This window comes from Pecten maximus, chromosome 8 (assembly GCF_902652985.1).
Source record: "Pecten maximus chromosome 8, xPecMax1.1, whole genome shotgun sequence".
NCBI lineage: Eukaryota > Metazoa > Mollusca > Bivalvia > Pectinida > Pectinidae > Pecten > Pecten maximus.
The window spans coordinates 4,251,005-4,266,749 of NC_047022.1; the positions used below are offsets into that span (position 1 = coordinate 4,251,005).

Consider the following 15,745-nt stretch of genomic DNA (forward strand, 5'->3'; position numbering starts at 1 on the left):
CCGTTCCACAGTGTTGTTTACACAAAGATCATTGATTTCTCATGATTTCAGAATAATCAATAAATACCCTCAATCTGATATTCTGACATATTCCGACATGTATCATTTAAACTTGATCATATCATGGTTTTCTGACCTCATATCAGCCATTTTCCATTTTCTGTGACAAACAATTAAGTTTTCCAAATTTATCCAATGAAATTGAACACTATACATTTAGCCCTCGAACCAAAATTGCTTTTTGATATGATTTTCCTATAAAATGATAATACTTCACCTCTTTTAAACAATGGATTGTCTTCACTCAAAAATAGCCTGAATTTGAAAAGGCGAATTTAAATCAAGGGTCTTTAAAAAGCTTTATTTTGTCCATTTTCTGAAAGTATCATATATATGGACAAAAAGTTTAGCTGTTTATTTTTACAAATATTTCAAAAGGTGGACAGAATAGACTATCGTAACTAGGAAAACACCTAGGCATCCGATAAATATGTATGCAATATCTGAGACAAAAAGCTCTTGACGCCCAAACAAAAACACATATTGATTTCTGACAATCAGATCTAAATCAATCCTTGTTATGCTATTAATATATTACTGATAACTTATAATCACCATCAGGACGAGTATACACTTATTGTTACCGAGCCATATTATATTCAGCATATAATATCTGAGAACCGTTCACTCAAGTAAAAAAAAAATAGCACTACTGTAGAAATTGCAAATAACATTTTTATCAAACAACAGTCAAAATGGTAGTTGTAAATTCTGAAATTTATAATTAATGAATATTCATTGATTGAATGGAGATGTGTGAGTGTTAAATTGTTATAAACTTGAAAAAAAAAAAAAATTAAATTAAAAAAAAACAAAACGGTAGCAGTATTGGGATATATATATGGTGACATTTGAGGTGTTTACAATTGAGCCCATGTGTATGCGCTGAAAGGTTTGGGTTCGACTCCAGTTTTACAGGAGTGAATAGTATTTAGATGCGCAGCTTCTTATTCAAAGGACTGGTATATATTACCTCATATATGAAAATACAAATTGTACTTTTCCATAAGCATAACACCTTGCAAAATTGTGAATTTGTCAAAAGTCACTTGTCAGTGTAAAATCTATAAATAATGTCATGTATGAATTTTTAAAACATTAAATCATTCTTTAATATAATTAAAAAGAAACTTACAAATGTTTTTCAAAATTAAATATTCTTCTTATTTCAAACAAAAAGCAAAAGATACAAAGAAATTTGTGTTAAACTTTCAAAAGGTCATCTTTTCTACTGACAACTAAAATTGTCCTCACTGCATATATTTTTTCACCAGAATTAATATTGACTTAATATTCAGGACAGTCAGCTGATAATGTATTTGAACTCTTGTCAATAGTGTATTTCTATAACACAGGCCCCTAAAATATCTAGCACCAGAATAATTTGAATCAATATATATAAAATGTTCTATAATCAATATTTTGTTTATAGAATAACATCTCCCAATCCTAACAAAATTGTGCAAAGCTCAGAATAATTATGTACATCGACCGACAACTGATGCAATTAAACCCATACCAACTCATTTCTGAAATCAATAAATCCACTTGTTTGGCATGTAAATATAATCAATTCCTTTTAAATTGATAACAAAATGAAAAATGATTATATCAAAATTCAAACAGATTGTATTGTTATTCATTTATGAAATTGATTCCCATTTGTTTACAAATCAATACATTTCTAGTCTGTTCATTCCATCAACCCCTAAGTCTCTACCTATGAAATTGTTTGTGTATCAGTAATTTCAGCAAGTTTTAAACCTTATTAAATTTCTGAAAATCTTTGTGAAATTGTGTATCAATAATTTCATCAAATCTTCAGGCATAAAAATATTTGTTTCTGGTGACCTGATCTTCTCATCCATTTTTATGCCTATAATCCTAAGCTTTCCACTGCAATTTTCAAGGAAGCATTGTTAACACCATGACTGCCTTCCCAATTTAATAAGATTTTTTCATTAGAAATCTTTTTACTAATGGCTCAAAATACCCTTAATTATCAAATGGGAAACAAACATTCATATTTTTTTGGCCTTAAATATACAGACTTCTTATTGATTTTCAGGCGGATGATTTTTATGAATCAATAAATGCTGTTACATCAAATTTGTGTAGAATCACGCTCAACTATATGAAATAACCAGCATCAAGTTTTAAATAATTAAAATCAATATGGATGTATGAAAAATCTGTATTTGCCTACACCTAGCAGGAGCTGATCTTTCTCCGTACTCCGATCAATACAGTAGCATATATTCTTCATATGCAATTTGAAATTGTGGCCCCTCATGACATGGTGTTGGATCAATACCCTCCCAATCAATAATGGTAACCCAATTTGCTCTCCTAACAAATTTAGATCATGATTAATGGGAAAGAGAAAGACATTTCAAAAGAGAAATAAAATCAATAGCAGCATTGTCATAAAAAGAAAATATTGATTTTTGCATGTGAGCATGTCTGCGTAGCGACATCCTCCTATGATGCCGGTACGGTATGTATTTTGTGTAAGATAGAACACACACATTATATATATTTCCGCAGTCATCTCATCTCCAGTCATTTGTCCTGCCCATATCTGTCCTACAGAGTCCCTGTTATGTTATAACCAAACACAGAACAATTCTCAAGCTATGAAAAAATGATGAGTTTAATTATCGCATCAGTACAATTTATTATCAAAACTCAACCGAGAACAATTTTGAAGCTAAATTGGATTTATTAATCCTGGTGAATTTGCTCATCAAAGTGTGTAAGAATTTTGTATGGGTATCAAAATTTAAAGTGTATGAGAATTTGTTATGGGTAGAGAACTTTCTGAAAAATCATTAACACAAATTTGATCACTAAAGGATTATGTTAAAGTACACATCTAATTAATAACATAATTAACCACTTTTAAATGAAGGACAGATTATATTCTCTCCTTTTTTGTTTTTGTACCATCTGATTTTTAACCAATGATTTACATCCCTTTTTCCAATTAATCCCTTTTTCAAATTGTTCTTTTTATATGAAAAATTTAAAAATAAAATTTACCAATTAATAATAGTTTTAAAGAAAAAAAAAGTGTTTTCTCTTTAAAACTATTGGATATGATACACACAGATTTTATTTGGGAGTCTAGGAAAATCTGAGACGGATGATATTTCATACATAAAGTGTTCCTTTACAAAGCCCTAGGAAATAATGACAGCCATTTGTACAACTGTCTTTAAAACAACACAAAGTACATGTCAATCAGACTCACACTAGTACACTACATCGCCACAAACCGACAAAGACCATATCAACAAAGTCGCACATGTGCTGTGTTCAATACACAACAAAGTTTCACCCTCTGTAGTCCTTCCCCCTGTTTACATATTATTTAAAGGTCCTAAAACCCAAACAAATCGTGGCCTCGTTTCACTGCCAGTAAATGACATGACTCGACCTAATCTCTGTATGTACCCATAGGCAGACTAAGTTTGGCCCTAGCTCGCTTCGCGCCCGATTAATTCCACACAGAGCAGCCATCCTCATCACCAATATATATTGTCTGACTTCAACATGTTCCGATGTTGTCAGCTGAATACACGCTCGTCAACTCAAAACTTTTCTAACTTTCACACTTCGGTATTGTTTACGAAATAAATCGATTTATTTCATTACGAGTTTTATGGAGACAAAAGAAAGTCTGCTTCAGCTGCAAAGCTTGATCACTCCGCCATATTGATCTATCGCTGATAGCCGTAATACACTATTCAATAGTCAGTAGGTTACGAGTACGAGTAGAAACTTGGATAAAGTAGCGCACAACTTCAGATCTGAGACAAAACATGTCTTTCTAGCGTCTCTAATGTATTTTCTGTGTTTGTTATGACAAGACAATAGCAACAAATTAAAGAAAAATCAAAGTTACCTGCAGTTCTTGTAGATCGAATTCTTTCCAATACTGACACATCGACTGCACTCCCGCAGCCATCTTGAACGGGATTATAGCCCCGATCGATTGATCACATGACTGGCCGAAATCGAAGATACTCTCCAAACCAGTGTATTAATTACCATTAAGGCTCATTCTCTTTGGTGAGCTTCGTAAATATAAGTTAAATAAACAGAAGTAAACATAGGGCTCCAGAGAGTGTAGAAAACTACCGCATAACACAGAAAAGCACCACAGCGACAGAATCAAGTTATCTGTCTGTTTGTCTTTAGAGGCTACGTTTCAAGATGGCGGGTGTTGACAATTGGCGCACATGTTTGAATGATCAGTCGTTTTGTAAACAATTGCGTGAAAATAATGCTAAAGATTCGGGACAGAAGCGCTGTAGTACATCAAAAGGTCTCACTGCTATCCAGGGTGGAGATCTATACGTTTGGGACAGTTTTGCATCCCACCTAATCTTCTATAATCTCAAGAATCTTCTGCCCGAGTGTGCGGATCGAGAGAGGAACCAGGCGCAGGTATTGACTCTACAGTCATGAAATTTATATCATAGCACAGACTCGCTCACACAATAAGCTGATAAATCCAGGCTTTTTGTAACGGAATCCAGCAGTCTCCGACCGGCATGACTGTCAAAACCATCACTACAATACAGCAAGGGAAAATGAAAGTTGATCGAAACTAATTCAGTCTTACAGTAGCAGCCTGATTGTCATGTGACCATGTTGTAATGAATCTACTGAGACTAGGCCTATATCAAACAAACGGATGCCAGAGACAAACATGTTTTGTGAAACATGGCATTTTAACTCTGCTAAAATACCAGCTGCTGCTGATTCAGGTCATCTTTAGATCATTCAGTAGAGCGATGTTAACATGTATAATACACCATGCCAGAGGTCTCTAAGTTTGATCCCTTAAGCATTGAATAATAATTTATATAATATCCTTGACCTTTTCATTAGCGTCATATATAAATACTCAGGAAATTTTGATCTTTCAAAAACGTATCGGTTACCCCAAACATTAACTGGACTAAAGAATGATGTTTGACCGGAATGAATGATGTTTGACGGGAAATCAGGTAGTGCATGCACATGCCTCCAAACAAATGAAATCAAACTCACGACCAACATTTCGCTGCTTTACCAATCGAGTTAAAGGGAAATCCACCCTCAGTGATCATTTTGGAGGGGGCCATGGGATCATTAGCCCCCAATTTCCCTGAATGAACTACACGATTCAGAAAAATCCTTTAGATTTATATAAATGTCCCCTAAATTATATTATAGATATAGTTCTTTTTCTTGAAAATGACCCATCCATTTGGTAGAAAATGACCCATCCATTTGGTAGAAAATGACCCATCCATTTGGTAACCCAAAATAATCTCTGCACCCTAGGCCTTGTGACAGTATCACATGTACACTAAATATATGCAATTAATTAAATCTAACCTACAGCTTTTGTTCCACCTTTCAAATATTTTTGCCCCTGTATATGAACATACCAACCCAGCTTCAAACACTAACAAAGCTGCTAATAGGTTGACAGCAACATCAAATATAACAGGAAAGCAAGATGTGTGTCTTCACCAGGTGTCAAACCTGCAACACTCCACTTGCCAGTCCGTTGCTGTATTGATCAAGCTAAAGAGAAATTCACCCTAGTCCAAAGCTTGAAGACGACAGAATTACTTTGCCTATATACTTTCAATATATTGTAAAAACTTGCCAAAGTACTCCAACAAAATCACCAAACAATGAAAATAGTTTGGAATCGGTTCTTAACTTTTAGAAACAATAATCGGAAAATCAGTTATCAATTATAATCATTTTCTAAATTTAGCATAGAAATGCCCTTTGGTAGAAATTTCTTTTACTTAAGTACATTTATTACGTATCTTAGCCTTTATTATCAATATTTCTAATACTGAACACAAAGCATTTAAAGGTTGTTAATCTGTTTTAATCTCCTTAATCACTTGTAAACCAATGAATATATTGCTAAAATATCAGACCAACTACCTCCTCATAAGTGACATTACAAAAATTTGCAAAAGCTGATAATTTATGAACCCTTCAAGAAATATATGATTAATTGCCTTTCCAAAATTATCAGTCTATGATCCTTTTCTTTCTTTCTTTTTTTTTTTTTTTTGATTAATTTTCAATTATTTTAGATCATTGGTCCATATTTATGGCCACCCTATATGCTGCCAGCTATGTATAATGATTATGTATATTAATTAAAATGACTTAAAAAACTTTAAAAATACCAATATTACACTAATAATCTTTTTCATGTATATACATGCCACACATTATTTTCGGTTGAGGAGAAAATATCTAATTATCTGCACACAAAACTTTTAATGATCAGACATACCTACTGTAAATTGAACATATTTTTTGTCAGGCACCATTTGGAACCCGTCTCGAAATGTTATAATGCACGGTAATTAGCTACCAAACCAATGTGACTGGCTATTTCCCATATGTATCATCACTTTCACCATCAGATGCTTTACTTGTTAATGACAGCTTTAACGATACGCTGGCATCGGATTCAGAGAGACGATTTGTTTCAGTGATTCCATGGTGTTATTTAATTTTTTACAGTCTTGTATGCCAAATGGATCTGGCAGAGGCGTATTATTCATCAGTATGTCGTAATAGAAATAATAGGAATAATCAGGTATATTCGATGGTGTTATTCTCCTTAGCTTGGTTATTTCCCCTGATGTCATTATATATCCTGTATGTACTCTTCTACTGAACTCGTGGAAATGTAAGAGAAAATAGTTAACATGAACATTTCGGCCATTTGCTGGAGGGTTTCAAAATCTGTCAATGGACATGATATAGTGTTCATTAATTTATCGTATATACAATCATTGAATGCGGTATAACAATCACTCGATCAGTCTTTTCTTTGACAAATAAATGACTCTAATTTTACAGAAATCTGTAATCAGTTTAATATAATTAAATCAGAATATAATATTTCATTAATTATCAGACTTGCATTATTTCACTTTAATTCTTTTCCATTGTTTTTCTTTTTTGATTTGTCCCATCTGCCTTTTATAAAACCTGTTGGTTCTTGTTTTCAATATTAATTAAATGTTACTTTGTATACGGATAACATTTATATAATATATATATAACTTTACCTGGGCTCATTCATAGCCTGAGGGGGTCTCACTGAACAATGGGCAAAGGGAGATAATTTGGAGCTTCAATCTTCAATCTTTTCCAGAACCATTCCAAAGATTGTTCACTAGCATATAACACATGATAGAATCATATTTAAATAAAAATTGCATTACCAAAACTTCCTTCCTTATTTTGGATTCAGACTCCCAGTAAAATTTTACCTAAAGGATAATCAGTAATAATTCTAAATGTATTAATTATATTTTCAAATTTGAAGTTAGTACAGTCTAGATATGTTATTATAAGGTTTTGATTTGTCAAAAGGAACATGGGGTATAGTATGATGTGTTTTTTTGAGGCTTTGGATTTTTCTATTGTGTGTATATATAGATCTACATATATATTTATTAATATTCATCGCGTACAACTACAACAGGAAATTCAAATCTTTATCTTCGGATCACCAACACATAGTGCATATGATACTTTGTGCTAAATATTTGATATATATATCATAGTAACAAAATTGATGAAGGAAGACAACTTTATAACTCGTGCGCCCTGACCGGGCCTCGAACCCACGATCTACGAAAGTTAGATTTTTTACTGGTTTTACCTAAGGCCATCAGAATAATTTTATTTGGTGTACAGAGCCGGCCTTTGCTGGACTAATTTTGTTGTATTTTCCAAATTTGATGTTCAGATATTGTATGTGTGTCCCTGTACATGATCAGTTTTTATGAAGAAATTAAATATAAAATAGATCTGTTGAAAAGGTTTCCCAAATTAGCAGAAATACCAATGATTTTCCCTAATTGAAAAGGCACAGGTCCTTGTAAAATAAGGAAATTACAAAAAATAACACTGATATCAAAAAAATTCTGGTATTTTATCACAAAAATGAACATGACTGGTCTTTTTGCAATTACCTGGCAGAAATATCATGATGTGTACCAGGAAGGCCCTAGTTTTATCATTACTCCTTTTAAATTTAACTTAAGGAAATTCATAGCTTAAAAATTTCCATTTGAAAGCATTACAGATTTTGAAGTAAAGTTCCTTAGTTAAGATTTTTTCTTTAAATCTAATAATATATTCTTGTGGAAAATTTAAAAGGTAGGGAGTTTCTTTAGCTAAGGAACAATTATATAATTATAAAACGTTACCAGGGATATATGGTGTTTTGTACCAGATACTTGCTCAGTTGCTACCCATGATGCACCTGGTGCAGTGTATTGCTTGTGAGGTTTTGTATCCTGGAGTCATTGATTATGGCTCGGTGATCATTGTACGTTAGGTATATATATATACATGTATATCTCAATATAAGTAAAGTGTACATGTATGTTTTCTGTGGCTCATGAATCAATGTTTAGTTATTGATGTTCAACAAACTGTGATCATTCCTGCTCCTCAGTGATACGAAGTGTTAGCAAAAATGTGACGCAAAGATTTCGTGGGGCACATGGTTGTCAATGCAAGTAGACATAACCATGACATGATTTGGGGACTTTGGTTGTTGCCAAGTAACCATGTATCTTAGGCCTAAAAAAATACATATGTTTCTACTAACCCGATATATACTGACCCTATATTTTTGTTTCCACCCCAAAGTTTAATTTTAGAATATACATATATATTTTTTAAATTCTCTACCTACCGGTACCTTGACTATTCTTTTCTGGCATGTTATAGTGGAAACACATATACCGTAATTAATGTAAGTAAATTTATGTTTTGGATATAATGTCTAAAAAGTCGGTAAGAAAAAAGTTTGATGCATTTTTGACCAGATATTTAAGATTTACCACCAGTCTAGCTTAATTGATCACCAAACCTTAGTCTCTATATATAAAATATAAATTATATGACTTGTTTTGAATTTTTTTCATGATAAGGAGGAGCATTTATATAACTCCAATTTTTCCCCCAGATAGGGGAATCGAAAGGCACTAAAAAGGGGGCATGGCGCTAATGGCCGCAAATACGGTATTATTTTTTTAGGACTTATCATGTAATCAGGGCTTTTTGAAGCATGAAGTCATTTCAGATGTAAAGTTAATTCCCAAATTTGCTGTTTACTTAATTCTGAAAATTTCCACCAATTTACTTCCCAAAATGAGCCAAAAAGGACACATCCTTATTATAATAAAGGCTGAAACTAGTAAAAACAAAGCCTGATAAAAGAATTGTTTTTGTTGGCCAGACAAAATATTATAGTTGTCTGTGTTATATTAAGATTTCTGCAAACCTGATCTTCAGTACCACTTACAGTAATTTTCTCAGAAATTTGGATGGTCAAAGATTTTCAATTTGATGTCAAATTATTAATCAATGATGTACATGTTTCCCCAGATCAGAGTGAGAATAAATCACATGGTGTCTAGTGTAGTTTTGGATCAGATTAATTTGTGTGTGTTACTTTATTTTTTCTCAGATCCTTCTGTGTTCCAATGCCCCACGGTTCGAAGTTGAATTCTTGACCTTTAACTCCAGTGGTAGTTTGGTGGCCTTATGGGGACAAGGTGGAATCACAGTTCTCGAACTGCCAAAACGCTGGGGGCGGTACGCCGAGCTGGAAGGGGGCAAACCCTCCATAACCTGCAAGTAAGTAAAACGAGGGAAGTTATACCAGGGAACTGTTTATATATTTGTTATCTATGCTGTTCTGTTATTATCTAAGCAGTGTGTTTCCTGCCTGTTTAAAGGTTTGTGCAAAATGACCCCATTCCCAATACATGTTCGCCTTATTTTTCCGAAAAGAAATTCAAAATTCCCAATTGTGTCCATAATACAAAAAATCTTAAAAAGAAAAACTTAATGGCAAATATTACAGAAAATATATTAAAAAAGGACAGTAAAGGGCCAGCTTCGTTATGTGTCATAACGTATTTTGCATGCATGATTTTCCTAATTTGGTCAATTAGGTTTCCCCAAGTTACACAGGGGAAACACTGCTGACAATCCATTTTGACTATATTTCAGGTCCATTAGTATCGCCAGTCATTTCTTTGCGAGTCACAAGGAGGCAGGGCTTCAACAAGTGTTATGGCATCCAGGGAGTACGACCGATACTCACTTGACCTTCCTCACCTCTAATGGTATACTCAGGTAGGTAACGAAGGTCTGACTGTACTCAGGTAGGTAACAAAGGTCTGACTATACTCAGGTAGGTAACAAAGGTCTGACTATACTCAGGTAGGTAATGAAGGTCTGACTATACTCAGGTAGGTAACAAAGGTCTGACTATACTCAGGTAGGTAACAAAGGTCTGACTATACTCAGGTAGGTAACAAAGGTCTGACTATACTCAGGTAGGTAACAAAGGTCTGACTATACTCAGGTAGGTAACAAAGGTCTGACTATACTCAGGTAGGTAACAAAGGTCTGACTATACTCAGGTAGGTAACAAAGGTCTGACTATACTCAGGTAGGTAACGAAGGTCTGACTATACTCAGGTAGGTAACAAAGGTGTGACTATACTCAGGTAGGTAACAAAGGTCTGACTATACTCAGGTAGGTAACAAAGGTCTGACTATACTCAGGTAGGTAACAAAGGTCTGACTATACTCAGGTAGGTAACTAAGGTCTGACTATACTCAGGTAGGTAATGAAGGTCTGACTATACTCAAGTAGGTAACAAAGGTCTGACTATACTCAGGTAGGTAACAAAGGTCTGACTATACTCAGGTAGGTAACAAAGGTCTGACTATACTCAGGTAGGTAACAGGTCTGACTATACTCAGGTAGGTAACAAAGGTCTGACTATACTCAGGTAGGTAACAAAGGTCTGACTATACTCAGGTAGGTAACAAAGGTCTGACTATACTCAGGTAGGTAACAAAGGTGTGACTATACTCAGGTAGGTAATGAAGGTCTGACTATACTCAGGTAGGTAACTAAGGTCTGACTATACTCAGGTAGGTAACAAAGGTCTGACTATACTCAGGTAGGTAACAAAGGTGTGACTATACTCAGGTAGGTAACAAAGGTGTGACTATACTCAGGTAGGTAACAAAGGTCTGACTATACTCAGGTAGGTAACAAAGGTGTGACTATACTCAGGTAGGTAACAAAGGTCTGACTATACTCAGGTAGGTAACAAAGGTTTGACTATACTCAGGTAGGTAACAAAGGTCTGACTGTATCCTATGAAAAATAGCGCTGATTAAAACCAAAAAAATCTAAGATGGTTGATTGTCAGTCATCTTGGTTTCTGATGACTCCAAAAATGCAATGTATAGAATATATCATTGGTAATTTAGATGTGAAAATTGACAAAAATCTGTCAAGTATTTATTAGGATTTATTAGGATAATTAATAGATGCAGGCTGGAAGCCTCTATATCCATATCAACAATATATGTACATAAAATAAATAAATGTTGTCTGAGGGATGTCATTAAGAATTGTTCCAAAGACCCAATGAATGTTACAATTGACAAAAACTGATAACATTTCTTTAAGAATTTCCAAAGCAGGAAAATCATTTAATTTTAAATTTTCAACATTTTTGTATGATTGGTCATCTTGGAGCTTTTTTCTATATATAGTTGACGTGGCCTCTGATAAGGCATGTCCTACTTGTTTTAATTACGTCTATCATAATTAAACCTGCTTTGTTTTGACATTATTTAGTGTAATAATTAACCGCTCATGAATAATTCATGATGATAGCAGACATTACTCGTTACATTTCCTGGACAATTTCTGCATTTCTTGTGCGATTTCCTCCAAAATTAATAGATTGTAGAGGAATTGTCTCTTTTTTAAGTTGTGAAAACTGGGGTTTTCATAATTTCATGAAAGATCTATCTATTAATTGTCCAGAATGGTTTTAGGTACAATTAATTATCTATCAAGTTGAGTGATATTTGCAGTTTAAAAGTGGACTTTAACTGGAGAATACATCCCATAATGTGACTGATTTTATGGGAAACTGTACTGATTATTCTGACTTATAATAAACCATTGTATCTTGTGTCAAGGAAATTAATTAGTCAAAAAGTGTTAAGAAAGATGTGATACATTTTGTACAAATCCTCCATATTTAAGAGGGTGGTTCCCAAATTTGGACCCAAGATCTAGATCTGGCTTTGCTGGAATTTTTTCCCACCATAATGTTCACTGAACGTACTTGATTTCCGTCAGTTGGTTGCAGAATGAAATAGAAATAAAAGAAATTTTCATGACAATGAAGTATGTTTGTAGGTTTTAATTAAAATAATGCCCATATCTACCGGTGTGTTTATTGCTGTTAAAACCAGAGACTCTTATTAAATAAGATGACCTCATTAGTCTTAATTAACATCATGTACACCTGTTTCCAGAATTGACACGATCTGGATTAGAAAGTCAAGACATTAATCCGGATTAGACAGTCACGACATTAATCCGGATTAGAGTCAGAGCAGCCGGTAAGCCAGGTTATTAGGTCATCTGACCTCAAGGGTCATGATGACCTATAGACATTGTGCTTCGTTCATCGTCGTGTGCTGTCCGCATTCTGCCTTGAGTAAACTTTTCACATTTCAAACTTCTTCTTAGTTCCACCAGTGGGACTGAGCTTTAACTGAAATGGTCCTGAAATGGTCTTGACCAAGTTTTGTAATTTTTTGGGTCAGTCATAAATCCAAGATGGCAACCATGGCTGCCATCTTGAAAATCACATTTTCAACTTTTTTTTCCAGTTCTAATGGTACCATATATAGAGCTTAAAATTGGTAGGAATGTTAAGGAAGGGGAGCCAACAAGGTGTTGTTATAAAAGTGAATGGATTGTATCCGATTTTACTTTTGTTGAAATCTGACCCCTGTTGATATTAATTGAAAGCCTCTGATGATTTCCGCGTTGATGTGTTTCAGTGTCTACAACATACAGTTCCCTGATGTGCCAACACAAGTGATACATCTCGACAGCAGCGGACATGAACCGAGCCAGTCAACAAGTTGTATTTCTGTTGCGACAGCCTTAGGGGAGAAAAGCATGGGATTTGATTTTGGTCCTCCAATACAGCTGAGTCGGCGGGTTTCCCTCTCTCAGTCATCCCAGTCCTCACAGACGGACGGCATCACGGTGTGGCCTGCCTATGTTGTCAAGGGCAACGGGGACATGCTGGTGGCCTACACAGACTTGCACAGCAGCAGGTACAGAAGTGTGGGTGATGGTCTGTCATAGTATCAGATACAGGAGGGTTAGTGACGGTCTGTTACAGCATCAGATACAGGAGGGTTAGTGACGGTCTGTTACAGTATCAGATACAGGAGGGTTAGTGACGGTCTGTAACAGTATCAGATACAGGAGGGTTAGTGACGGTCTGTTACAGTATCAGATACAGGAGGGTTAGTGACGGTCTGTCACAGTATCAGATACAGTAGGGTTAGTGACTGTCACAGTATCAGATACAGGAGGGTTAGTGACGGTCTGTTACAGTATCAGATACAGGAGGGTTAGTGACGGTCTGTCACAATATCAGATACAGGAGGGTTAGTGACGGTCTGTTACAGTATCAGATACAGGAGTGTTAGTGACGGTCTGTTACAGTATCAGATACAGGAGGGTTAGTGACGGTCTGTCACAATATCAGATACAGGAGGGTTAGTGACGGTCTGTTACAGTATCAGATACAGGAGGGTTAGTGACTGTCTGTTACAGTATCAGATACAGGAGGGTTAGTGACTGTCTGTTACAGTATCAGATACAGGAGGGTTAGTGACGGTCTGTCACAATATCAGATACAGGAGGGTTAGTGACGGTCTGTTACAGTATCAGATACAGGAGGGTTAGTGACTGTCTGTTACAGTATCAGATACAGGAGGGTTAGTGACTGTCTGTTACAGTATCAGATACAGGAGGGTTAGTGACGGTCTGTTACAGTATCAGATACAGGAGGGTTAGTGACGGTCTGTTACAGTATCAGATACAGGAGGGTTAGTGACGGTCTGTTACAGTATCAGATATAGGAGGGTTAGTGACTGTCACAGTATCAGATACAGGAGGGTTAGTGACTGTTACAGTATCAGATACAGGAGGGTTAGTGACTGTCACAGTATCAGATACAGGAGGGTTAGTGACTGTTACAGTATCAGATACAGGAGGGTTAGTGACGGTCTGTCACAGTATCAGATACAGGAGGGTTAGTGACAGTCTGTTACAGTATCAGATACAGGAGGGTTAGTGACAGTCTGTTACAGTATCAGATACAGGAGGGTTAGTGACTGTCACAGTATCAGATACAGGAGGGTTAGTGACTGTATGTTACAGTATCAGATACAGGAGGGTTAGTGACTGTCACAGTATCAGATACAGGAGGGTTAGTGACTGTTACAGTATCAGATACAGGAGGGTAAGTGACTGTCACAGTATCAGATACAGGAGGGTTAGTGACTGTTACAGTATCAGATACAGGAGGGTTAGTGACGGTCTGTCACAGTATCAGATACAGGAGGGTTAGTGACTGTCTGTTACAGTATCAGATACAGGAGGGTTAGTGACTGTCACAGTATCAGATACAGGAGGGTTAGTGACTGTATGTTACAGTATCAGATACAGGAGGGTTAGTGACTGTTACAGTATCAGATACAGGAGGGTTAGTGACGGTCTGTCACAGTATCAGATACAGGAGGGTTAGTGACTGTCTGTTACAGTATCAGATACAGGAGGGTTAGTGACTGTCACAGTATCAGATACAGGAGGGTTAGTGACGGTCTGTTACAGTATCAGATACAGGAGGGTTAGTGACGGTCTGTTACAGTATCAGATACAGGAGGGTTAGTGACTGTATGTTACAGTATCAGATACAGGAGGGTTAGTGACTGTATGTTACAGTATCTGATACAGGAGGGTTAGTGACTGTCTGTCACAGTATCAGATACAGGAGGGTTAGTGACTGTCACAGTATCAGATACAGGAGGGTTAGTGACTGTTACAGTATCAGATACAGGAGGGTTAGTGACGGTCTGTCACAGTATCAGATACAGGAGGGTTAGTGACGGTCTGTTACAGTATCAGATACAGGAGGGTTAGTGACTGTTACAGTATCAGATACAGGAGGGTTAGTGACTGTCTGTTACAGTATCAGATACAGGAGGGTTAGTGACTGTCACAGTATCAGATACAGGAGGGTAAGTGACTGTATGTTACAGTATCAGATACAGGAGGGTTAGTGACTGTCAAAGTATCAGATACAGGAGGGTTAGTGACTGTCTGTTACAGTATCAGATACAGGAGGGTTAGTTACTGTCACAGTATCAGATACAGGAGGGTTAGTGACTGTCACAGTATCAGATACAGGAGGGTTAGTGACTGTCACAGTATCAGATACAGGAGGGTTAGTGACTGTCTGTTACAGTATCAGATACAGGAGGGTTAGTGACTGTCACAGTATCAGATACAGGAGGGTTAGTGACGGTCTGTTACAGTATCAGATACAGGAGGGTTAGTGACTGTATGTTACAGTATCAGATACAGGAGGGTTAGTGACGGTCTGTCACAGTATCAGATACAGGAGGGTTAGTGACGGTCTGTCACAATATCAGATACAGGAGGGTTAGTGACGGTCTGTTACAGTATCAGATATAGGAGGGTTAGTGA

At 35.9% G+C, this 15,745-nt stretch overlaps 2 protein-coding genes across 4 annotated transcripts in view; one reads left to right on the forward strand and one right to left on the reverse strand.

Moving 5' to 3' along the window:
• LOC117332646 (homeobox protein cut-like 1) overlaps positions 1-4,160 on the reverse strand; it is a 107,503-nt gene extending 103,343 nt beyond the window's left edge. Inside the window, exon 1 of one of the 3 annotated variants that reach the window (XM_033891631.1) lies at positions 3,968-4,160. In XM_033891631.1, the coding sequence (XP_033747522.1) occupies positions 3,968-4,030 (63 nt within the window). In that variant the 5' untranslated portion in view covers positions 4,031-4,160. The remainder of the gene's footprint in view (positions 1-3,967) is intronic. The other 2 variants (XM_033891632.1, XM_033891634.1) reach the window with 2 other exon arrangements.
• Positions 4,161-4,255: 95 nt separating this feature from the next.
• Positions 4,256-15,745, forward strand: part of LOC117332647 (nucleoporin 88-like) — a 69,805-nt gene continuing 58,315 nt past the window's right edge. The window contains exons 1-4 of the mRNA XM_033891637.1: positions 4,256-4,512; positions 9,590-9,759; positions 10,138-10,263; positions 13,018-13,299. Of these exons, the coding sequence (XP_033747528.1) occupies positions 4,279-4,512; positions 9,590-9,759; positions 10,138-10,263; positions 13,018-13,299 (812 nt within the window). The 5' untranslated portion in view covers positions 4,256-4,278. The remainder of the gene's footprint in view (positions 4,513-9,589; positions 9,760-10,137; positions 10,264-13,017; positions 13,300-15,745) is intronic.